This window comes from Dysidea avara, chromosome 4 (assembly GCF_963678975.1).
Source record: "Dysidea avara chromosome 4, odDysAvar1.4, whole genome shotgun sequence".
NCBI lineage: Eukaryota > Metazoa > Porifera > Demospongiae > Dictyoceratida > Dysideidae > Dysidea > Dysidea avara.
The window spans coordinates 9,763,882-9,789,770 of NC_089275.1; the positions used below are offsets into that span (position 1 = coordinate 9,763,882).

Consider the following 25,889-nt stretch of genomic DNA (forward strand, 5'->3'; position numbering starts at 1 on the left):
TATTAGGTGAGTGGTACATAACAGTTATACAACGTGCACTCGTGCTCTGCCTGTATAAACGCACTTGCCTTCGGGCCTAACGGCCCTCAGGCTCGTGCATTTATATCAGGCAGAACACTCGTGGCCGTTGTATAACTATATAATATTGTGTATGTCAGATGCATCAAACAATAGTTCAACACAAAGCAACAGAAAACTGACCAAATAAATCACTTTGTTAAACTTATGTCACAAGCTCTGCAAGATGAGTAACTATGTTTTATGTACGTATTGTATGTATACAAGTTACACAAACGTGCAGATGAATTACAAGTTTTAAATACCTTTACCAGAGATTTTATTAATAGTTATTCAAATGTTGCATTGTACATAGATATCAGTATGTGGTATACGTTTAAGGAAGTTTTAGTGAAACAATATTATACACATTCTCTTAATAATTATTATACACATATTAATGTACACACTTGTGTTGCAGTACTACAGGGTGTCATCTAATTCATCATCAAAGTCTTCATCCACACAATGTAAAGCTAAAGGGTTTGATACACCCAAAAGTAGTCGGTCATTTGTGGTCTGACAAGAAGCATCAACCATCTTTGAACCTATCTGTACTTTTTTACTGCTATCAGATGGTACAGTTACAAAACCAGCAGTTACAGCACCCAAAAATGAAGTCACACAAGTTAATATCATCACAGCTTCAGCACTACCATATAAATTAATGAGGGGTCCATTAACAATCAGTGCAAAGGCCTGACCCATGAATAGAGCAATACACAGTACGGAACATGCTCTTCCAGTTAAGTTAGTACTAGGGTATGGCCATGTTTTTCTTAACAGTAATCCTTTAGTTTCGTAAATGGATACCAATATGAATGGGATAGCCAATATCACAATTAGTGAAATGTAAATAGCTGGAGCAAGCACTGCTGCAACTACAGCATTATGACTAACAATCAGTACACCACTTTGTAGCATTAGTAGAATGTATGATGTCACGAGTGTAAGCCTCATCCCAACTAGCCTTATGATGGGTCCAAGTAGCAAAGACACCACCAAAGCAACAATGGCAGCAATCCCCAGTGCTAGTGATCCAAATGCTACACCATCAGTGTAGTTCTCGTAAGCTGTAGAATTATCAGGAGCATCGACGTCACCATCATAAGCAACCTCTGCCATGTAAGTGGTGAAGAAGTATATTTGTGTGTACAAACCAACCAGAGAAAAGAAGAATGCTATGCATAAGATGATCATTGACAGAGACATGTACTTCATAAAAATGAAATTACCCTTGATTGAAGTAAACAAGTTTCCAAAACAAGAGCAGCAAAATTTTGATCCATTTTTAACAGTTACAAAATCACAGTTCTCTGAACGATTAAATATTTCATCAATAGACATGGTGTCTATGCCTATTCCATACAGTGAACTATTAAAGTCTGTTTGAGTTCCTTTAGAATGTTCATCTAGAAGATTAAGCTCCACATCATCAATGATTTCGTGTGGGTTTTGTTCCTTCACACTACATAGTGTTAGAACGACACACAAAATTACTAAGAAACAGGTCACAATGCAGACAAACTTGACTTGAAAACTGAAGTCATTTGAGGAAGTGAAAATGGACGACCATTTTACAGATCCAATGCCAAATCCTATAGCAGCTCCTATACAGACACATATCGAGTATATAATGTTTCCAGTTTTTGTTTTATTTTGTGGTACCACATCAAGAAGGTAGGCTCTTACAGGAACTTGAAGTGAACCAGCACTAAAGTCACTAAAGAAAGTAGCGATAACAATTAATACAATAAGAACTGCTTCTTGAAGGTCATGTTGGTTAATCAAATCTGCTATATCTTCAGTGAAAGGAAACAACAATAGACCAATCAGACAAGTGATTGCTAGTGCTAATATAAATGGCCTTCGTCTTCCCCAGAAACACTGACACCGGTCACTAGCTGTTCCCATGTAACTTTGCAAAATTATTCCCACAAAAGGACTGATGGATATCAACATTGCTCCATATATGTGTGAAATTCCGCTATCAAAAATTGCTGGTACAAAATAGGCTCCCTCCACAGCATACACCAGATCAATGCAACCAGACATTGCATTTAGGGCAAATAGCCGAAATATTGACAATTGTTTGTACACCATTTTTTTGTACCTGTGAGAAAATATGTTAATACTCCAAGAATCTACATACCTAAATCCAATATGAAAAATAATCTGCAACATAAATACATATGCATTAGCTCACTCACTTATATTGTATTTGTAAACATTGTGCCATTGGATCACACTTGAGCAATGCATTTAAAAATCAGAGATGTGTGTACAAAGAAAGGCACACGTTTATAGCACAGCTATATTAGCTTTCAAGCCAGGGATTCATGATTGTTCATCCTATCAATGCCAACTTGTTAGCTACGTACATTAGTTCAGCAAAATGTTGTGGTCTTTCTCAATTATATCAAGCAATTGGGTACATGTACGGGTGGGGGGGGACTAAAATCCTGCCATCATTACATGCGAGAAAAGGTTTTATACAAAAAGTCTTAGTAAACTAACATCAAATATAGCATTAAAAGCAAAATAAAATAAAATACAACCATTAGAGAAGCACAAATAATAATTGAATCAAAAAACCTGATGCTGCTTGTTATCTTCTTAAATCCTGCATCGAAGCCATATCAAGGCATTTATTTTCATATTGACATTTTTTTGTGACGGGTGTATGCCTCACACTAACTTGAGTTCATGGCACCTTGTTAGGTATAACCAAGCTGAAGAGTGTCTCAAAATGCTTTCAATGAGATTTTATTGTTTAACTTATTTACTACTGCTTGCTTGACTAGCTGTCTGCCTTACTCAAGCTTTCAGACAAGTGAATAATGGCTAAGACTACAGGCTTGATATTTTCACTGTTAGGCCAGCAGGTGCCTTTTGGCATACTGCAATGTACACGTCATGGGACTTACTTTGTCCTCTCATTTCTTTTCGCTGACAGCACAGGGTGTCAATTCGCAGTAGTATATCATGGCTTAACGTATACATGAAATTGACAAGGACAAAATATCCTGACTGCCTGGCAGACACTTGTACGCGTTTGAGCATTAATCGGATGGCTGCAGGTTTGAGGCTGCTCAGGAATTTTTTCTCCTTTCACCACCTTTTCAAACACGCTTTATGTAACAACTTTAAACAGGCTGTAGGACCAGGTGTCCTATAGACCTTCAGCACATGTGTTGTAAAGCTTTAAAAAACAAAAATAACAAACTGTGTTGATCTGAGGTGTGAAAGTATTACAAGTTGTGTTGTACCAATGATATATTTGCAATACAATGCTAAGCTTTACCATACAACAAATCCAACCACATCAAAATGAACGTTTTGAATGTTACATGTCCGATCATGTACTGGTGTTACCACATACATGACATGGTAATTATTGCATGATCACCTTACTTCAATAGAAAAACCTTTACCACCCAACAAACACAAATAACTAAAGTTTGTATATGTACAGATAGCTATGTATAAGTTATAGTTAGCTATAATGTCTCAATACTTTAAAAGCGTGCAATATAACAATTTGTGATAGAAAACACCCATGTGCTCCCTGTCATATTGTCAGAAGTACGGTCTACCTACTGTAACATCAACTTCAGCAGATGGTACCACATTCACCCAGTAACCCACATTACAATTCAATTTGGCTGGTCTAACCAGGTGAGGAATAAATTTACTACTAAAGCCAAAACACAGACACCTATGTATGTGTACACTTACTACAGTGTTGTGGTATTGAGCATAAAACATAAAATATGTATAATAAAAAAAGTAGTGATGTTATTACTATAACCTAAATTAATATGAGCATGTGACATTAGAGGGCAGGCAGGTCACTGATACAAAACTATTCTGCTTACCTATGTTAAAAGGTGACCTTTTACAAAATGGCCTTGTACAGCATTAATATCAGGAATGAGACCCTATTAGACCTTGTGTGTAGGGAGTACATATATAGTAGTACATTACAAGTCTCCCTGTCTCCCTATGGATAGTTACATTACAAGTCACACTCTAGAGAGTATCAAGTGCATTATATGTCACTCAGTAGAGCATTTGGCTCATAATGAGCTACAAACAAGTCACTTTACAGGAGCTACATTACAAGTTGCTCTTTTGGTAATTGGTACACACAAATGATTTTTTTTCATCACAACTACATACAGGTACGTAATTCATGTTAAAAATTTTCTCTTCTTAAGAAACACCAGTAAAAAGTCAGTACCTAAACTGGCTTATGACTTGTTTCGTGACTGAAAATTGCAAAAAGAAACGATACCTACATCAAAACAGCCGAGATGTGTAAAAGCCCAAAATACTTTTAAAATGGTATGTGTCATTACAGCTATTTTTTGGTTGTCAACTTAGACTCTACCTTAGATTTCACACCAGTTTTCTTCATTTTGGGGACTGCACTTTGTTTCAAAGCTTGGCAGCTTTTGATCAATCTCATAATGTAAGGTTTAATGCAGTTAAACCTACAAGGATAGGGTAGGATAGTCAGTGTAGGGAATGGCACCCACCACTAATCAATATAATTATGGCCAATGGAGAGCAGAAGCATTTTAGGTGTTACTTGAAAACATTATGTTAATTGCACAGTTTTGTATGGAATATCGATCACATGAATCCCAACAGTTGCAATACAAAACCAGTAAATGGCAGGGATTGCTGGGAATCAAAAGTTCTTTTGATTGCACTTCGTGTAAGAATTAAGATGATGTACTTTCTTTTGTAGAAGCTTTCTGTTTTCCAGAAAAATCTACTGAAATTCTATTTAATTCCTAGCGATTCTTGGACTAGTCAACTATGTTTCTTCTGAACAAGCAATGATGCCACACTTCATTGCATTGTTCCCACATTTTATGTATCCAAAAAACCAAATGTTTTGAATAATTCATTTTAACAACATTTAAACTGCTTCCATCTTCCTCTGGTATACCACAGCTAATAAATAAGTTGTTGCACAAGCTCAAGCACAGCACTAGTTTGTAGTTGTTGTCAAACCTAGAGGCAAAACAACTTACTGTCCACCCACCCTGTTTCTCAAAGTTTTCACTTACTGTCTAGCTTCCCTGCGTGCACTTGGTACCTTACAGTACCTCAGTCTCCACTGGCTATAAACACCTCATACCATCAGTGGGCCAGGAGCTAGGTTTTCTTTTCCCCCAGCTCTAGATATCCCACCTGTTTGTGACATAGGATGCCGTATGCAGGTCCTTGCAGGACAGGGTTTTTTCCCCTGGCCAATATACACCTCTGCCAAAACTTCTACACAGCAGCTAGACTATGGACATAGAGAATTCAGATACAGCTGTCATCTACTGATAGTAATGGTGAGTACACTATGTAGTAGTGCTGTGATTGTGTTTACGATAGTCTGTTGCTAGTTTCACTTTTTATCGCTGGAACCCTAAGCCAATTGTTATACCAAGACTTGTTATTAACCTTTGGTCATACTAATGCTATACAGAATTCATGCATAGCTGCAAAGTAACTGTAAACTTTGCTTATGTAGTGAAATGTGGGAACTAACATAAATAACTGATAAAACTTGAACACATGCAAACAAAAAAATACAAGTACATATGTACAAGAATTAGAATTGCTGACAGAGGCTGCTTTCAATGTCTTCCCATCCATATAATATGTGCCCTCAATGTGTGTCCTTGGGCATTGGGTGTACCTATCAGGCAAACCCCTAACCGTTGCATTACAACTACAACGCATAGCACTGTACAATAATACCAGTAGACTGCGATATTCAGATATGATACTGCCCAACTAAATATCTGGGCAGTATGGCCTCCCTGTGGGCATGTTTCATCCCATAGTTAGAGAGTAACCAGACATGTGACAATGTTCGTAGGCAGTGCTGATGTAGCCAGCTAGCCAAACTATGTAAGCAAGTTTATACCTGAGACTTGCTGAACTACCATGGCCAGTGTGGTTTATTTTAGCCCCACCCTCCCCTTTTGGAATCTGTTTGCTCCCCCTTAGCCCCCCGTGTGCTTTTAGGAATAGATGCTGCAAATAGTCAAGTTTACAGTGTAATAAGTCTATAGGGTAGAAGCCCTTAAGTTTTTCATTGTGGAACTACTGAGTGATGAATCCATTTCATAGAAACCCTTTAAGACCTTTACAGTCTGGTCTTTAACAATATTCATTTTACTGACCTTGAGAAGCCCTTTGACTTATATACACAATGATCCTTTATTTAGTTTAAACTTCACACATTAAAAACAAGTGAATTAATAGTATATGTTAAGAGATATGATCCCTTGTGTGACAGGGTGTAGTTTGTACCCACATGCCCTATTATCGCAGGCCCGGTCACATTTTTTTGGTTAAGCAAAAGTTAGCCAACACATTTGAATTTGGGAACATAGTCGCAAGCATTTCATGACTGCTCAGCTCTTTCAGTTTTGCCTTGGTGTCCTTTACTTGTTGTCTTGAGCAGTAATGCCTGAATGTTTTCCACTCAGTTTGGATATCTGAGGAGATTAGTGGTTTCTTTGTAAAATGGTCACCATTTGGTGTAACTGCAGCCTTTGGAACTCCATAATGTTGTAGCAATGTTTCTAGTGATTGCTCCCTATAAGTTTTAAATTCACTGGATTCAATATCTGCAATTTTCTTGGAATTAAAAATATTGAAAGTAGCTACAATATTCTGGGAGCTAAAACAGCATGCAATGTTACATTTTAAGTCCTGTATGAATGGCTCTACAGTACTCTTTTCAAATGTTCAGTGGTAATTTTTACTCTGGTAGCTTCCTCTATATCTCCCTTACAGTCTAGAAAGCCTAATACCCAATTTGCAATAATATACCAATAATCCTATAATGACCTAGCTATACTGTATGATACACTACTCAATTGTAATCAAGTTGATAGATGATAGAAGTAACATGCCTTTTCATAAATCTTTGACAAAATTGCTTCCAAATTCGATCTCACAACAGGTAAAATTTCAAAAAAGTTTCTGGGGGGAGGCATGCCCCCAGACCCCAAGCATGCTTCAAAACATGCTTCCTCATGTGTTTCGCATACTTGTTTTACCAGAGCAATTTTTAATATTATATTTTGCCCCCCTTCATCAGTGATAAGTCAAAAGGCCCCCCTTGCTGAATTTTCTAAACTAAACTCTGATGACTGTTTTGGTGCTTTTATTGAGGTAATTTCAATGGTTGCTAGCTTAATATCAATGGGTTTTACATTATACTGTGACATTTAGCTTGTAATGCCATAATCTTTTTTTACAGAAGGCATACTGTTTGCTATTTTTTCAATACCACCCAGTTCTAATATTAACCCTCTTACGCTTACTTCATGACATGCAAGGTGGGGTCAGTTGCTCTCAGAAACCTTTCTGGATTTTAAACGCCTGGAGACTTGGCTATCGCAAGGTATTGGCATGAAACTGAAGTTTTAAACCAGGAGTGTGCACACAGCTGGCCAAAGGCCGGCTGTGAGCATGCACTTAGTTTACTGAAATTGTTTTCGTAAAAGAGTGGTGTGTGTGTGTGTGTGTGTGTGTGTGTGTGTGTGTGTGTGTGTGTGTGTGTGTGTGTGTGTGTGTGTGTGTGTGTGTGTGTGTGTGTGTGTGTGTGTGGTGTGTGTGTGGTGTGTGTGTGGTGTGTGTGTGGTGTGTGTGTGGTGTGTGTGTGGTGTGTGTGTGGTGTGTGTGTGGTGTGGTGTGTGTGTGGTGTGGTGTGTGTGTGGTGTGGTGTGTGTGTGGTGTGGTGTGTGTGTGTGGTGTGGTGTGGTGTGGTGTGTGTGTGTGTGTGTGTGTGTGTGTGTGTGTGTGTGTGTGTGTGTGTGTGTGTGTGTGTGTGTGTGTGTGTGTGTGTGTGTGTGTGTGTGTGTGTGTGTGGTGTGTGTGTGTGTGTGTGTGGTGTGTGTGTGTGTGTGTGTGTGTGTGTGTGTGTGTGTGTGTGTGTGTGTGTGTGCATGCACTTGGTTTACTGAAATTGTTTTCGTAAAAGAGTGGTGTGTGTGTGTGTGTGTGTGTGTGTGTGTGTGTGGTGTGTGTGTGTGTGGTGTGTGTGTGTGGTGTGTGTGTGTGGTGTGTGTGTGTGGTGTGTGTGTGTGGTGTGTGTGTGTGGTGTGTGTGTGTGGTGTGTGTGTGTGGTGTGTGTGTGTGGTGTGTGTGTGTGGTGTGTGTGTGTGGTGTGTGTGTGTGGTGTGTGTGTGGTGTGTGTGTGGTGTGTGTGTGTGGTGTGTGGTGTGTGTGTGGTGTGTGTGTGGTGTGTGTGTGGTGTGTGTGTGGTGTGTGTGTGTGTGTGTGTGTGTGTGTGTGTGTGTGTGTGTGTGTGTGTGTGTGTGTGTGTGTGTGTGTGTGTGTGTGTGTACCTATCTAGCTATGTTTGTCTGTATGCACTAGTGTGAAAAATCGTTAAATGGTAAAAGCAGCTTGCATATAAGAAGTAAAAGCGAAATGAAGTTTGTATTAAACTTCTGCACAGGTAAACTTTGCCTCTAAGGTGGTTTCTTTTCGGTGATCTGTAATACGGGTGTGGCAACTCTTTTCAGACTTTGTAAATTACCTTCCATTTGGGTTTTACAGACGTTTAACAACTGAAAAACAATGGTGCAGGCCTTGTAGACTACCAGGAATAGCCTATCCCTTCAGGTTGGGAAAGGGGCCTTTATGTACACGAACAAAAAGTAAGAGCAACTTTGAGGTTTTATAGAGAGTTTGTGGGAAAAACACAACAGTCAAAATAATTATAAAACAGTTTAGACTTCTGTGCATATTATGTTGTTAAAAGTAGTTTGTATAACAAGCACTTCCTTAGCAGTACATAGCAACATAATTGAAGAATTACAGAAATTTCATGAATTACAAAATCCGAAATTAAAATAAATTAATGATCATTATAAAACCAAAAACCTATTGGCTAAATAATAAAATACATAGTTGGTTAATTCCTGATGAGCTAGTTAGCTGTATGGGCACCTGGGTTTTAGAAGTAGCACAACATTAACTTGTTCAAGCAAAACTGTACTACACTACTTCAATCAAACTATGTTGTCGTAAAAACCAGAATAGCTAAAAACTACCATATAACTGGAAATTTTCGAGAAACAAAACTTTCTCAATTTCACAAGTAATGGTAGTTTGTGAAATTAAATGTTTGAGGTTACATACAGCTAGCTATTTAGTACCAACGCTTTCTATGGATTTAAAAAAATACATGAAAACCGTGTTTTGCAAGTTTCATCCCTTGGTATATTTGCATGCGGGTGGGAGGTTCATTTCCATTATTCCACTGTAAGATTGACAGCCCTTCAAACCATTAATTGTCCAGCAGTCCAGCACAAACATAAAAAGCTGTATAAAGCATGGTTAAGCTTGTACCTTCCTTTTTAATTTGCAAAAATACTCACAAACATGAATTTGTGTAGACTTGATAGCACTACTGAAATGTGAGTTTGGCCATCAGTAAAGATGAAATAATTCACGTCTACATGTGCACATCAATAAAATGTCTTGTAGCAGTCTTAGAAGAGTAAGAAATTCCTGACACTGTTACAAGATGGCTCTTAGTTGCTGAACCTGTACAATATGCAAGAATAATCAGAATATGGGAGCCGACAGTAACCAAATGCAGGAAAGAGAATTAATTTGGAGTATCCTAACCACCATATGTGACCCGGTCTGCGAAAAGGGCTCTTATAGCCTTTCCAATTGCATATATATGGTAACCCATAACTTGACTGGTGAATATGGTACAAGCCTACAATTTGGTCACTCAACAACCCTAACCTGGCAGTAGCTGTGGGTGTAATTACATGGTGATAGCTTTAGTAGATTAGGAGTTATGATTAGCCAAACATGGATAATTGGAAAGGCTATAAGAGCCCTTTTCGCAGACCGGGTCACATATACCCAGTGTATCTTCAACACAAATACTGCAGTAGTGATGTACATTATAAAACAGTTTATGTGTTAGCTACAAACTATCAAGGTTGAAATTAAAATACACAGTGAAACCTTGTAGGCATTACAGTCCAATTTTGACTTTTTATATGCTCAATAGATAGAGTAGTGAATGCTGATTTCAGAAATATAAATTATAGTTTGTTGGGTTGGAATTAGCTATGTTAGCATGCACAATGGTTTAAAACTGAACAAAAGGTGCTTTTTTTTTCAGGGCTCCCCATACATTTAAAAGGAAAACAATTGAATTAGGAAGTCACCTAGCAACTTGCTGCAGGTTAGGAGATATAATTAGAGTATATATTTATTATCAACATTACCAGTTAGGCACTGGAGGGTGCAAAGCCTGGTAACTTCAGACTTTATTGGATCTCAGCAATCTTTGTATTCCTTGTGGTAAGCAAATATGTTTCACCTACTGCAACACTTGTCATGACAATAGTAGCTACCCATAAGGAATTGGCTATCTCAATAAGTAAAAAGATCAAGTTAACAACTTATAAAGGTAAACAACTAAAGTGGAGGTGTCACAATGATGCAACAATACCTAAAGTGGAGTTGTACTTTCAATTATGGCATTATCTTTGAAGTGGTTTAGCTATACTTTTGAGTTGGTGACACAGCCATCGTTGTGTAGCTGAAAGCAAAGTAATTACGTAAGTACCAGTGAATACCTTCCAACCTACAGTATGTTTTTTTTTAAGTTTCAAAGTACTCTACATACAAGACTTAAAAGATTACAAAACGACAAAACTTATTTAGATGTAGCACACACAATAAAACGAAGTTTTTCATGATGATCAACGTGGGGACAAACCCCATAGCGATTTTCATTCCCTTGGAGCTCGGATGATGGAACACTCCAAAATTAAACAAACATTGTTATTTTGTACCAGGGTTCTATTGGGAAATATACATAGAATTTTTTTGAAAATCTTGGATACTACAAGGGGGTGACATACATGCACTCACTATAGGTATATGTGCAACCACGGTCAAAGTCAAAACACCAAATTCATGCCAAGTCAAAGGTCAAGGGTGAAAATTTCCAACCCACGATCGAAAAGTACTGAAATATCATCGCTAGATCACCGGTCAAAGGTTGAAAAAGGCTCTTAGTCACAGGTCAAAGTGAAATTTCAGCCGGTCAAGATTGACCGCGGTCACAGATCTCCCTACAGTGCATACCTACTTGACACCCCCTTGTACTGGAATGCCTATTAATAGGGCCGCTGGCACCAAAAAATTTGGCCTTATTATAACACGTATGGCTAGTAATGAGGTCATAAAGCACATAGGTGTACTTGGGACCAATTGAAAGTTGCACGGAAGGCATACCTCTAGCACCGTTTCATTGGTACACTCTATATCAGAGTTTCGGCCGGTCGGAGTCAATTTTTAGCTGTCAACCCGCCTAACAAAGTCACTAAGGTCATAGACTACTGTAGCCATACATTACTGATAAAGCGCCACGAGTATCCTTAGCGCTCCGGAAGTACATCCATACCTTAGTCAAAATTATGCAGACACGTGTAGACATTAAGCATTGTATCGCAACCTACTTCAAGCAAGGATGTTTCAATATCAGTAGTCACGGTTGCCCCGGCAATGCTTTCACTGCGAGCTTGTTTCACTGTTCACTGACGGCACCATCCAGTATACGCCAGTATTATAATTCTCAACTGAGTTCCTTTTCAGCGATGAAGTAAAGTGACCTGGCAGGGATAAAAGTGACTTGAAAGGTGAACCTTAAATATAATTAACGGGAGTCTAGCTAATTAAACCTACGGTTTTCATTGATTAGCGGTTCGCGTCATCGCCCGCATGCTTTTATAGCCGGACTACTCTAATAGAGCAATCGGGTATACGATTTCATGAATTTTCATTAGAACTGGATAACTGATCGTGCAATTCCTCCACCCTGTGGTAAAGCTAGCCTGTATAGACTCTCTTTCAGTGATAGTTATAGCCAGAAAGATCTGAATATCAATTTGGGTTTAGCTAATAAGAAAGAGTTCATGATATTTGTATAGGAGAGAGTGTTGTCTAACTTCCGGTATGTTGTACAAATCTTTGCTTTTAATTTGTCCAGTGCACGTGATTTAACATTACTGAATTTTATATGCATATGATAACTTTGGCGCAGTCACGTTATGCTACAACTCTTTAACGTTCAACACTTTATATATGTTATAACTTCCTGTGGCATATAACCTTGGGTCACGGTGATTTGCTAGCAATATTGCCAGAAGTAGCTACAATGGGTGTTTATAGAAGCAAAATTGACTAGCCCTAATCCACAAGAAGTTCTCTGCATATATAGTGGTACAAGTTGTAGTGGTAGTACACTGCCTTAGATATGTAAATTCATCCATGCATTCATATAATAGTACTACTCGTATAATAGACTAGAATGTAGGTGTAGGGGACAGGCCTAGGGGGAGAGTGTCTAACTGGAGTACATTCATGCAGCAAAAAGGCATGCACTGCTGCAAGTAACACCTCGACCTAGAAAAAACGATTGACCTTATCAATACCAATCATCACCTATCAACAGTTCTTTGTCATTAGTATTGTAATATGTGTACTGAGTGAATGATTTATGTTCAGTTTAACCATGCACTGGTGTGGCCCTATGTAGTTAACTCATGATCACCCTGTACTACAGTGGGGTTACAATATAGGTGAACATAAGTCGGAGCATTTCATGCTACACATATATACTCATATATATTTTATGGGCAGTAGAAATTGAAAGTTGAAACTCAGCGGAAATTAACTGAAAAACTGAAATGATTGGTCGAAACTTCATAAAATTGTACTTCTTTACAAAGACCACCTCTATAGACTACCTCTATACAGGACCACCTCAATAAGACCACTTCATTATAGTGGACACATGAAGCAAGTCCAAAATTGCTTTATAGGACCAATTAAGCTTCAATAATCAGTTCTCATTTTTAACCTCAAAATAAGTCCTTCAAAAATAAGTCCATTTGTGTATATAATATTATGGTCTTAATTTATAAGACAATGAAGTACATCATAATGGCCTTTTAAAGAATTTGATTAGCTACATACTATATGGCTTTTTTGTAGGAGAAGGGTCTGGTGGATTCTCAAAAGGGGCGTGCCTATTTCAAAGGGAGTGTCCACTGGAAAGTAGATACAGGGGTCTGGGTGGCACAGCTCCCTGATGCTGATGACATTTTAATTTTACAGGTTGTCAAAAGCCAGTAGTCTGACTGCTAGATAATGAATTACTATATATACATAAAACATAATTATTATGGTCAATTGTAGTCACTGAACTGGCCTACACGCACACGCACGCACGCGCACACACACACACACGCACACACACACACACGCGAATTCCACTGCTAGGCTCTTCTACAGTGTGCATATCTCCTGAAACCTTGTATATGTGTCAAAGGAAAAACTGCATGTAGGCTCCTGAGAGCAATACATGCATCATTACATAAATGGCATATATAAAATGAAAACTTTTTTTTTAGCTACATATATGCGTGGATCTGTCATGGTAAAAATTGTTATTATTGCTTACTGTCAATTGCCTCCTCTGAATGTGAGGCATATAACTACAAGTCTGCATTGTAGTGCTTGTGATGTCCTAATGTTAAAGAGTTAGCTACATATGTACAATTGGCTTACTTACTATATGCAATGTTTTGTCTTTACTATCTATAGTTGTGTTTATACAGCAACACACTTATTTCATCAATATCAGTGTAGCACCTGACAAAAAGCTTCAGTCTTCCTTGCCTCATTCTTTTATAGCTTTTAATTTCGTAAGCATTCTCTCCATTCTCAATAGCACTACTAAGCCGATAGCCATGTTGGTACGTGTAAGCCACCATGATGATTGCTGACCTATGAAACAGACTCCATGCATGTACTGAAAGCCGTTCAAAGTACTAAATTTAAATCGATTCATGGTCCATGAAGTACCCATCATCACTTCCATGGTGTAGCTACAGTAACAAAAAAATCATAGACCAATGAGTGTATCTTCATGATTGCATCATATGCTAGGCATTGCCAATTCACTACAACCTTATGATTATGTGGCTTCAATTCTGCAAAATATATTCATGCATGTATATGCTACATGTTCTGGGCTGTCATCTGTTGTCATCATTCTAGACATGGTCACATTTTTGAAAGCACAGGAAAATAAAAGACCTAAACATATCCATCATAAAGAGACTTATAGTTATAAGGTAAAGTGCTAAATTCTTGACATTGTTCAACCAGATAGTGAGAAGTCTCAGATCCTTTCCAGACTAACTAACAGCATATGTATCCATTGATTTTATTATAAAACACATCGTACCGTAACTTGAAGTTAATTTGTCCATTTCTTTTGCCAAATATTAATTTGCTTTATTAAATATGCATACTTTTTAACAATCCTGGATAAAATGTCTGAATAGAACTTAATGAATCAGACATTATTTGTGTGGAGCACAAAATGATCGCCGGATTATACTTTTTGCAATGTGGTAAGCAATATTTCTGTGTAAACAGCAACTATGATTGTGTTTCTGGTTTCATGATAGCCATCTCCATCACACATCATAATCTTACTTATTTTTTCGTAAAAATTAACAATTTTTGTATGCAAAACTTGTACAAAAATTTCTTATACGAATTTTATTACATAAGATCAAACTACTCTAATACAGCAGTCATTCACGTAAATCATATGAAAATATTTTTACACGGAAATTTTATCACAAAAAGTTTTGTACAAAAAATAAAGATTATTATGTACCACTTGACATGCAGTCACAAATACATGCAGGCTAACATTGCAAGCTGCCATCCTTTGTCATCATTCTGCACAATACGCCATTATTATTTTATTCCTTGTTTCCCATCACCACCTGCATCAAATTGAATGCACTATTTCATGACAGAGGAAGGCACAGGGTGACCAAGTGTAAAGGCATGTAAATGTATTAGCTGTGCATATAAAGAGTAACTAATGGGCTGGAGACCTGCCACTCTTGTTCAACAGGGTGCGTGGATACACAGTGTTTGCACCTTTCAAGCTCAAAATACTCTAATAGAGCAGTCACATACAGTCAACCTCTCTAATCCGACGCTCAATGGGAGCCATAAATTTTGCTGGATTAAGGAGGTTGTTGGATTATCAAGTCACCTCTGTAATCCGACATTCTACAATATCTTCAGATTATACAGTAAATTACAGGTGAAACAAATCACACAACAGTTTTAACATGTTAGAATTTGAAAGTATTACAGCTTTTTCTCTATAATTGTCAACCAATTAAATGCTTTGGTTGCTTAAAATTATTTTCTGTGATTGTTTTTAATGCTGCTATTATTCTCAGTTGGATTACGACGGTCGAAAACAATGTATTTCCAAGTCTAGGGAATCAAATTTTTGTGTCAGAACAGAGGTGTCAAATTACAGAGGTTGTTTTCTATGCAAAAGTGTTGGTAAATGACATTGTGGTTGGATTAGAGAAGGTTGTGGATTGTGCAGGTGTTGGATTAGAGAGGTTTGACTGTACTTAAACAACAAGAGTCAACTGTATAATTAATAATCAATAGTCACCTCCCCCCCGCATCAATCTTTGCTCTACTAGGTGACGGGAAACAAGCAATATAATAATAATGGCTACAATATTATTAATTTTGGCATTGGTGCTATGATTAATTGTGACCACCTTCCTTAAAATTGAAATGTTGATCGTGAGGAATGTTTCTGTGATTTTGAAGGGCATGAAGGCAGCAATCGTTCCTCCAGTTTCATGGTGGAGCTAACAATGGTTTACTACAATGGACACCTTACAGTGGGAGCTATATATAGGTGATACTGATTAATGATAAATTGGGGTTCAATGCACAATTACATAGCCTTTAAGAATATTTCACTGAAAGGTTTACACAATTCAGGTATATATTCCACATCAAGACACACGGTAGTGTGTCGTGCGGCCCAAGAAGCCGGCGCGTAACACCCGTGAGTATATTGACAGGAAGAAAGAAAACGCAATTTTCGCACCTCCGTAGCTCTGTGCTTCCTTGACGAAACAAGACGATTTTTGCTGTGGACACTCCCTCCACCTTCAGCTCTCCACATTCCAAATTTGAGCGAAATCGCTTCTAGCGTTCCGGAGATATTCGACTTCAACAATTGGCTTAGTTTCTTGGGTTTTTTTTTCTTATTTTTCTTCCTCTTTTCGCACAATTACAAAAACTGCTATAAAACGCGAACGCCATATCCGATCGCCTTGAAATTTGGCACACAGAAGGGGGGGGGTATAAAGGCGCATCGCTGTACCAACTTTGGCTGGAATACGATAAACAGGCAAAGAGATATGAGCGATTAATCACGAAAAATAACACCAATATGTTGTCACGCCTACAGGGTAAACCGCGTATGGGAAGAAGCTGAAAATCGGTGAGTGAATAGGTTAACTATTGAACCTCAAACCTTTTGTGGTTTGAAAGAAATCGAGCTAAAAACCAGGAAGATACAACGAAAAAACCAACAGTGTGTAACAATTACGCAATCGAGATTAGCTAATAAAAAACGACTGCTTGCCACGCCTGCAGGTAAACCGCTTGGGGTAATGCTATGAAAATCGCTGTACAGATGGAGTTATCATCTTAGAAAGGATCTTCAATGGTGTAGAAGAATCAGACTTAAAGCCACGGAGTTATAACACGAAATCCAACTTGGTGTAGCAAGTGCGAGATCGAGATACTCTAATAGAGCAGTCATCCTAATAGAGCAGTCACCCGAAGAGAATTCAAGAGATCAGTTAGAAAGAAGTAACCTGTATAGAGATCAGCTACAAACAAGTCACCCTGTAGAGAGATCAGCCACAAACAATTCACCCTGTAGAGAGATCAGCTAGAAGAAATTACCTTCTAGGGAATTCATGCAACTATAGAAAGAGATAATTCAGCTAGAAGAAATCACCTTGTAGAGTTCAGCTACAAAGAAACCACAATGTAGAGAGTTCAGCTACAAACAAATCGCCCTGTAGAGAGATCAGCTAGAAGAAGTTACCTTGTAGAGAGTTCAGCTACAAAGAAACCATCATGTAGAGAGTTCAGCTGCAAACAAATCACCTGTAGAGAGTTCAGCTACAAACAAATCTCCCTGTAGAGAAATCAGCTAGGAGAAGTTTCCTTGTAGAGAGTTCAGTTACAAAGAAACCACCATGTAGAGAATTCATTTACAAACTAGTGACCCTGTAGAGACATCAGCTAGAAGAAGTTACCTTGTAAAGAGTTCAGCTACATAGAAACCATTCTGTGAAGAGCTCAGCTGCAATCAAATCACCTGTACAGAATTCAGCTACAAACAAATCACCCTGTAGAGAGATCAGTTAGAAGAAGTTACCTTGTAGATAGTTCAGCTACAAACAAATAACCCTGTAGAGAGATCAGCTAGAAGACGTTACCTTGTAGATAGTTCAGCTGCAAACAAATCTCCCTGTAGAGAGTTCAGTTAGAAGAAGTTACCTTGTAGAGAGTTCAGCTACAAAGAAACCATTCTGTAAAGAGCTCAGCTGCAAACAAATCAACTGTATAGAATTCAGCTACAAACAAATTACCCTGTAGAGAGATCAGCTAAAAGAAATTACCTTGTAGAGAGTTCAGCTACAGTAAAAAGAAACCACCATGTAGAGAGTTCAGTTGCAAAGAAATCACCAAGTAGAAAATTCTGCCACAAACAAATTGCCCTGTAGAAAGATCAGTTAGAAGAAGTTATCTTGTAGAGAGTTCAGCTACAAAGAAACCATCATCTAGATAGTTCAGCTGCAAACAAATCACCTGTAGAGAGTTCAGCTACAAACAAATCTCCCTGTAGAGAGATCAGTTAGAAGAAGTTACCTTGTAGAGAGTTCAGCTACAAAGAAACCATCATGTAGAGAGTTCAGCTGCAAACAAATCACCTGTAGAGAGTTCAGCTACAAACAAATCTCCCTGTAGAGAAATCAGCTAGGAGAAGTTTCCTTGTAGAGAGTTCAGTTACAAAGAAACCACCATGTAGAGAATTCATTTACAAACTAGTGACCCTGTAGAGACATCAGCTAGAAGAAGTTACCTTGTAAAGAGTTCAGCTGCATAGAAACCATTCTGTGAAGAGCTCAGCTGCAATCAAATCACCTGTACAGAATTCAGCTACAAACAAATCACCCTGTAGAGAGATCAGTTAGAAGAAGTTACCTTGTAGATAGTTCAGCTACAAACAAATAACCCTGTAGAGAGATCAGCTAGAAGATGTTACCTTGTAGATAGTTCAGCTGCAAACAAATCTCCCTTTAGAGAGTTCAGTTAGAAGAAGTTACCTTGTAGAGAGTTCAGCTACAAAGAAACCATTCTGTAAAGAGCTCAGCTGCAAACAAATCACCTGTATAGAATTCAGCTACAAACAAATCACCCTGTAGAGAGATCAGCTAAAAGAAATTACCTTGTAGAGAGTTCAGCTACAGTAAAAAGAAACCACCATGTAGAGAGTTCAGTTGCAAAGAAATCACCAAGTAGAAAATTCTGCCACAAACAAATTGCCCTGTAGAAAGATCAGTTAGAAGAAGTTATCTTGTAGAGAGTTCAGCTACAAAGAAACCACCATGTAGAGAGTTCAGCTAGAAGAAATTACCTTGTAGAGAGTTCAGCTACAAAGAAACCATCATCTAGATAGTTCAGCTGCAAACAAATCACCTGTAGAGAGTTCAGCTACAAACAAATCTCCCTGTAGAGAGATCAGTTAGAAGAAGTTACCTTGTAGAGAGTTCAGCTACAAAGAAACCATTCTGTAAAGAGCTCAGCAGCAAAAAAATCACCTGTACAGAATCCAGCTACAAATAAATCACCCTGTAGAGAGAACAGCTAGAAGAAGTTACCTTGTTGATAGTTCAGCTACAAACAAATCACCCTGTAGAGAGATCAGCTAGAAGAAGTTGCCTTGAAGAGTGTTCAGTTACACAGAAACCACCATGGACAGTTCTGTAATAAATATATGTATTATATATATATATACTTTGTACATTTACTGATTAAATCAGAAATATTTAAGGTACATCTACTTCATCTTTTCTTCTTCCTGTGGTAAAGAAAAAAAGATAGGTTAAAAAGTCCCAAAAGCAGGCCATAGGCCGGCTTTGGGGTATACAAATGCAAAAAGAAGTGAAATCTAATCAAAAACAGCCAAGCTGTAAAAAAAGTGTGCGGCCCTCAAAAAGGCTATGGTGAAAAAAGATGTGAAATCCAAGGTGGCGGCCAAGAAATGGCTGTGATGGTAGGTTAATGGTAAAAATTTTAATAACGACAATTCAGGTGAATTTTGTGCCAATTGACCAAGCGGCACCAAAATTCACCTGAATTGTCGTTATTAAAATTTTTACCATTAACCTACCATCACAGCCATTTCTTGGCCGCCACCTTGGATTTCACATCTTTTTTCACCATAGCCTTTTCAAGGGCCGCACTCCTTTTTTTACAGCTTGGCTGTTTTTGATTAGATTTCACTTCTTTTTGTATTTGTATACCCCAAAGCCGGCCTATGGCCAGCTTTGGGCCTTTTCAACCTATATATTTTTCTTTACCACAGGAAAAAGAAAAAGATGAAGCAGATTTTATAAACACTTTAACTCATTCTGGTTTTATCAGTAAATGTACAAATTATTTATATATCAAGATTTCATAATATATAAAAAGAGAGCATATATTTATTACATGTCAATTAATCCCCACAGGATAATTTGAAGCTGATCTCTCTACTGGGTGACTTGAAATGTAGCTGAAATCTTTACAGGGTGATATGCTTGTACGTAGATGAACTCTTTACAGGATTCTCTCTACAGGGTGACTTGACTCTAGCTGAACTCTCTGCAGGGTTATCTGTTTGTAGTTGAATTCTCTACAGGGTGATTTGTTTGCAGCTGAACTCTCTACAAGGTAACTTCTTCTAGCTGATCTGTCTACAGGGTGACTTGTTTCTAGCTGGTCTCTCTACAGGACGATTTGTTTGTAGCTGAATTCTCTACAGGGTGATGTGTTTGCAGCTGAACTCTCTACATGGTGGTTGCTTTGTAGCTGAACTCTCTAAAAGGTGACTTCTTCTAGCTGAACTCTCTGCAGTGTGATCTTTTCACAGCTGAACTCTCTACAGGATGATTTCTTTGCAGTTGAACTCTCTACATGATGATTTCTTTGTAGCTGAACTCTCTACAGGGTGATTTGTTTGTAGCTGAACTCCCTACAAGGTAACTTCTTCTAGCTGATCTATCTACAGGACGATTTGTTTGTAGCTGAGTTCTCTACAGGGTGTTTGTTTGCAGCTGAATTCTCTACATGGTGGTTTCTTTATAGCTGAACTCTCTACAAGGTGACTTCTTCTAGCTGATCTCTCTACAGGGTGATTTGTTTGTAGCTGAACTCTCTACAGGTGATTTGTTTGTAGCTGAACTCTCTACAAGGTGATACTTCTAGGCGATCTCTCTACAGGATGACTTGTTTCTAACTGAACTCTCAACAGGGTGATCTGTTCATAGGTGAACTTTCTACTGGGTGATTTGCTTGCAGCTAAACTCTCTACATGGTGGTTTCTTTGTAGCTGAACTCTCTACAAGGTAACTTATACTATCTGATCTCTCTACAGTGTGACTTGTTTCCAGCTGATCTGTGATTTGCTTGTATCTGAACTCTGTAGAGGCTGATTTGTTTGCAGCTGAACTCTCTACATGGCGGTTTCTTTGTAGCTGAACTCTCTACATGGTGACTTCTTTTAGATGATCTTTCTACAGGGTGAGTTGTTTCTAGCTGAACTCTCTACAGGTGATTTGTTTGCAGCTGAACTCTCTACATGGTGGTTTCTTTGTAGCTGAACTCTCTACAAGGTAACTTCTTCTAGCTGATCTTTCTACAGGGTGATTTGTTTGTAGCTGAATTCTCTACAGTGTGATTTATTTGCAGCTGAACTCTCTACAAGGTGACTTCTTCTAGCTGAACTCTCTACACAGTGATTGGTTTTCTTGCAGCTGAACTCTCTACATGGTGGTTGCTTTGTAGCTGAACTCTCTAAAAGGTGACTTCTTCTAGCTGAACTCTCTACAGGGTGATCTTTTCATAGCTGAACTCTCTACAGGATGATTTCTTTGCAGCTGAACTCTCTACATGATGATTTCTTTGTAGCTGAACTCTCTACAGGCTGATTTGTTTGTAGCTGAACTCCCTACAAGGTAACTTCTTCTAGCTGATCTATCTACAGGGCGGTTTGTTTGTAGCTGAGTTCTCTACAGGGTGTTTGTTTGCAGCTGAACTCTCTACATGGTAGTTTCTTTGTAGCTGAACTCTCTACAATGAGACTTCTTCTAGCTGAACTCTCTACAGGGTGACTTGTTTCTAGCTGAACTCTCTACAGGTGATTTCTTTGCAGCTGAACTCTCTACATGGTGGTTTCTTTGTAGCTGAACTCTCTACAAGGTAACTTCTTCTAGCTGATCTTTCTACAGGGTGATTTGTTTGTAGATGAATTCTCTACAGGGTGATTTATTTGCAGCTGAACTCTCTACAAGGTGACTTCTTCCAGCTGAACTCTGTACAGAGTGATTGATTTTTTTGCAGCTGAACTCTCTACATGGTGGTTTCTTTGTAACTGAACTCTCTACAGGGAGATTTGTTTGTAGCTGAACTCTCTACATGATGGTTTCTTTGTAGCTGAACTCTCTACAAGGTAACTTCTTCTAGCTGATCTTTCTACTGGGTGATTTGTTTGTAACTAAAGTTTCTACAGGGTGATTTGTTTGCAGCTGAACTCTCTACAGGTGATTTTTTGCAGCTAAACTCTCTACATGATGGTCTTTTTGTAGCTGAACTCTTTACAAGGTGACTTCTTCTAGCTGAACTCTCTACGGGGTAATTTCTTTGTAGCTGAACTCTCTACATGATGGTTTCTTTGTAGCTGAACTCTCTACAAGGTAACTTCTTCTAGCTGATTTTTCTACTGGGTGATTTGTTTGTAACTGAAGTTTCTACAGGGTGATTTGTTTGCAGCTGAACTCTCTACATGGTGGTTTCTTTGTTGCTGAACTCTCTACAAGGTAACTTCTTCTAGCTGATCTTTCTACTGGGTGATTTGTTTGTAACTGAAGTTTCTACAGGGTGATTTGTTTGCAGCTGAACTCTCTAAATGGTGGTTTCTTTGTAACTGAACTCTGTACAAGATGCGTTTTTGTAGGTGATCTCACTGCAGGTTGATTTGTTTGTAGCTGAACTCACTAAAGGGTGATTTGCTTTTAGCTGAACTCCTTGCATTGTGTCTAGTTTCTAGCTGATCTCTCTACAGGGTGATTTGTTTGTAGCTGATCTCTCTACAGGTTGATTTGTGTGTAGCTGATCTCTCTGCAGGTTGATTTATTTGTAGCCGATCTCTCTACAGGGTAATTTGTTTGTAGCTGAACTCTCTAAAAGGTGATTTGTTTGTAGCCGTTCTCTCTGCAGGTTGATTTGTTTTAGCTGAACTCTCTACAGGGTGATTTGCTTGTAGCTGAACTCCTTACATTGTGTCTAGTTTCTAGTTTATGTCTCTACAGGGTGATTTTTTAAGCTGAACTCTCTACAGGGTGGTTTGTTTCTAGCTTATCTCTCAACAGGTTGATTTGTGTGTAACTGATATCTCTGCAAGCTGATTTGTTTGTAGCTGATCTCTCTGCAGGTTGATTTTGTTTCTAAATAATCTCTCTACAAGTTGATTTGTTTGTTGCTAATCGCTCTAAAGGTTGATTTGTTGTAGCTGAACTCTCTGCAAAGTGTTTTGTTTGTAGTTGATCTCTCTACAAGGTGATTTTTTGTAGCTGCCCTCTCTTCAGGGTGATTTGTTTCTAGCTGATCTCCATTCAGGGTGATTTGTTTGTAGCTGATCGCTCTACAGGATGATTTGTTTGTAGCTGAACTCTGTACAGGACGATTTGCTTGTAGCTGAACTCCTTACATTGTGTCTAGTTTCTAGCTGATCTCTCTATAGGGTAATTTGTTTGTAGCTGATCTTCTACAAGTTGATTTGTGTGTAGCTGATCTCTCTACAGGGTAATTTGTTTGTAGCTGAACCCTCTATAAGGTGATTTGTTTGAAGCTGATCTCTCTGCAGTTTGATTTGTTTTAGCTGAACTCTCTACAGGGTGATTTGCTTGTAGCTGAACTCCTTACATTCACAATGTGTCTAGTTTCTAGCTGATCTCTCTACAGGGTGATTTGTTTGTAGCTGATCTCTCTACAAGGTGATTTGTTTGCAGCTGAACTCTCTACATGGTAGTTTCTTTGTAGCTGAACTCTCTACAATGTAATTCTTCTAGCTGAACTCTCTACAGGGTGACTTGTTTCTAGCTGAACTCTTTACAGGTGGTTTCTTTGTAGCTGAACTCTCTACAAGGTGACTTCTTCTAGCTGATCTCTCTACAGGATGACTTGTTTCTAACTGAACTCTCTACTGGGTGATCTGTTTATAGTGGAACTTCTAGTGGGAGATTTGTTTGCAGCTGAACTCTCTACATGATGGTTTCTTTGCAACTGAACTCTCTACAAGGTAACTTCTTCTAGCTGATCTCTGTGCAGGGCAATTTGTTTGTAGCTGAATTCTCTACAGGATGATTTGTTTGCAGCTAAACTCCCTACATGATGGTTTCTTTGTAGCTGAACTCTCTATTAGGTACCTTCTTCTAGCTGATCTGACTACAGGGTGACTTGTTTGTAGCTGAAGTCCCTACAGAATAACTTGCAATGTAATATAGTTCTGTAATGGAGTAAATTATAAACGTAGCTGAATGCTCTATTAGGGTGACTGTTCTATTAGAGTATCTCGATCTCGCATATGCTACACGTAGTTGGCTTTGGAATCATAACTCAGTGGTTTGTAATCCGATTCTTCTGTACTACTGCAAGGACTTTCTATAATAATTATTCCAGCTACACACCGATTTTCAGCTCACTGCTCTAAGCGGTTTTCCTGGTAGGCGTGAAAACTAATTGTTTTTATATTCATAAAAATCGATCGCGTAATTTTGACACAGGTTGGGTTTTGTGTCATATCTCGATGGCCTTAAACTAGATTCCTTTCAAACCTCAAAAAGGCACTCCTACGATAGTTACTCCATCTACATAGCAATTTTCAGCTCATTCCTTCAAGCGGTTTACCCTGTGGGCGCGACAGACCTTCGACCTAATTTTACGCAAATAATCGGTCATAACTCCGTGAATGTTCATCGGATTCCTTCCAGACTTGGTACTGGGATTCGCCTTAATGAGCCCTTTACGTGTACCAAATTTCAGCCCTAGTGAAGCACGCATTCGTGTTTTATGGCGGATTTTGCAAAGTGTGCGAAAAGAAGAAGTATAGTAGAAGAAGAAAAAAACGAAGAAAAAAACCCAAACTTTGGCCGCTCGTATCTCGGAAATGGCTGGAGCGATTTTCTTCAAATTTGGAATGTGGATTCCCCTACCTAGCCGGCACTTCTGTAGCAACTTTGGTTTCAATCGGATAAGGAATCACGGAGCTACAAAGGTGTGAAAATCGCATTTACTTTCTTCCTGTAAATATACTCACTGTGTGGCGCGCCGGCTTCTTGGGCCGCACGACACACTACCGTGTGTCTTGATAAGATAACATCATTACATTGTTCACGGCAGCATCTCTGTAATAAATTATCTCACCATACAAATTGAAAACTTCCTAGGCTTATCAGTAGAATATTCTTCTCTTCTGCTATCCACCAGGTGACACTATCAGTAAATGTGACAATTTTACTGTGCATGCTTGCCTTAAAAAGGCCAGTTGTATACAATGACAGTGATTTCACTGTTTACATCATTCAATTGTAATAGTGCATAAGTTCCTCCACCTCCTTCCTGACACACTAGATAAAATTTCTATGTTTACAACATTAAATGCTTACAATGTAACATTTATATGTACGAGTAAAACTGTCTGTTTACAGTGTAGGTAGCTACAGCGGTACTACAGCTCTAGGTACTTATACATGTACAGTATAAAAAATAAACATTGTATAGCTGATCATGAATCATGCAAACATATTATTTACATGTACTTTTTCAACATGACAATTTGATATAAAATCCACAAAACATTTCTATACAAAACTTATATGTTAAAGTTATCATATAGTATATATGTAAGCCAGTTCATTCATATGAATTTGATAAGTTCATCAATACCATTCATCAAGCTCAGAATTCCATAGCAATAAACATTTGCAACTGCTTGTGTTCTAGCCTTATGTAGCCATGGCCAGAATACCGTATAATAGGCTAATTCAACCAATAGGTGGAGCACATAGACTGAAATAATATCCCACACTAACACAAAGGTATAAAAATGTTTAAGTGATCTCTAACTTACACTAAACATTCTTTACTTTGTAGTTCAGCTTTCGATGAAATTCATAAATGCTTAGTTCCTGATCTAACCACTATATTAGGTTCCATGTACACACCTACCACCCACTAGATAGAGTTACATGAAGGTTGGATTGGAGCACAGGTGTGTCATACACTATACATTTATCCTGAATTGAAAGCATACTTAGACCATGTAAACTATAACAACACTGCGGTTGTCACTATATATGTACATTATACAGCTCAGCATTCTTAACTTTTAAATTATACATCTTGGTTATTCTTGGACTACAACAAAAACTAATAATATGTTACTGAGTCATCTTTGTTCTGACCTGATCACCCCACCCATTAACTTGCAGAAGGAGGACTCTACAGATTTTCTCATATAGAAATGACTTCACAACTCATCTAAGGTGAGCCAAAGTAATGTGTTATTTTACTCT

At 38.3% G+C, this 25,889-nt stretch overlaps 1 protein-coding gene across 1 annotated transcript; it reads right to left on the reverse strand.

Annotated features, from left to right (window-relative positions):
* Window positions 1-326: 326 nt before the first annotated feature.
* On the reverse strand, window positions 327-24,807 carry LOC136254288 (membrane-associated transporter protein-like). Its single transcript, XM_066046956.1, has 2 exons — window positions 24,739-24,807; window positions 327-2,170 (listed from the first exon to the last, which is right to left on the reverse strand). The coding sequence occupies exon 2, from the start codon at window positions 2,158-2,160 to the stop codon at window positions 481-483; it is 1,680 nt and encodes a 559-aa protein (XP_065903028.1). The 5' UTR covers window positions 2,161-2,170; window positions 24,739-24,807; the 3' UTR covers window positions 327-480.
* Between the last annotated feature and the right edge of the window lie 1,082 nt (window positions 24,808-25,889).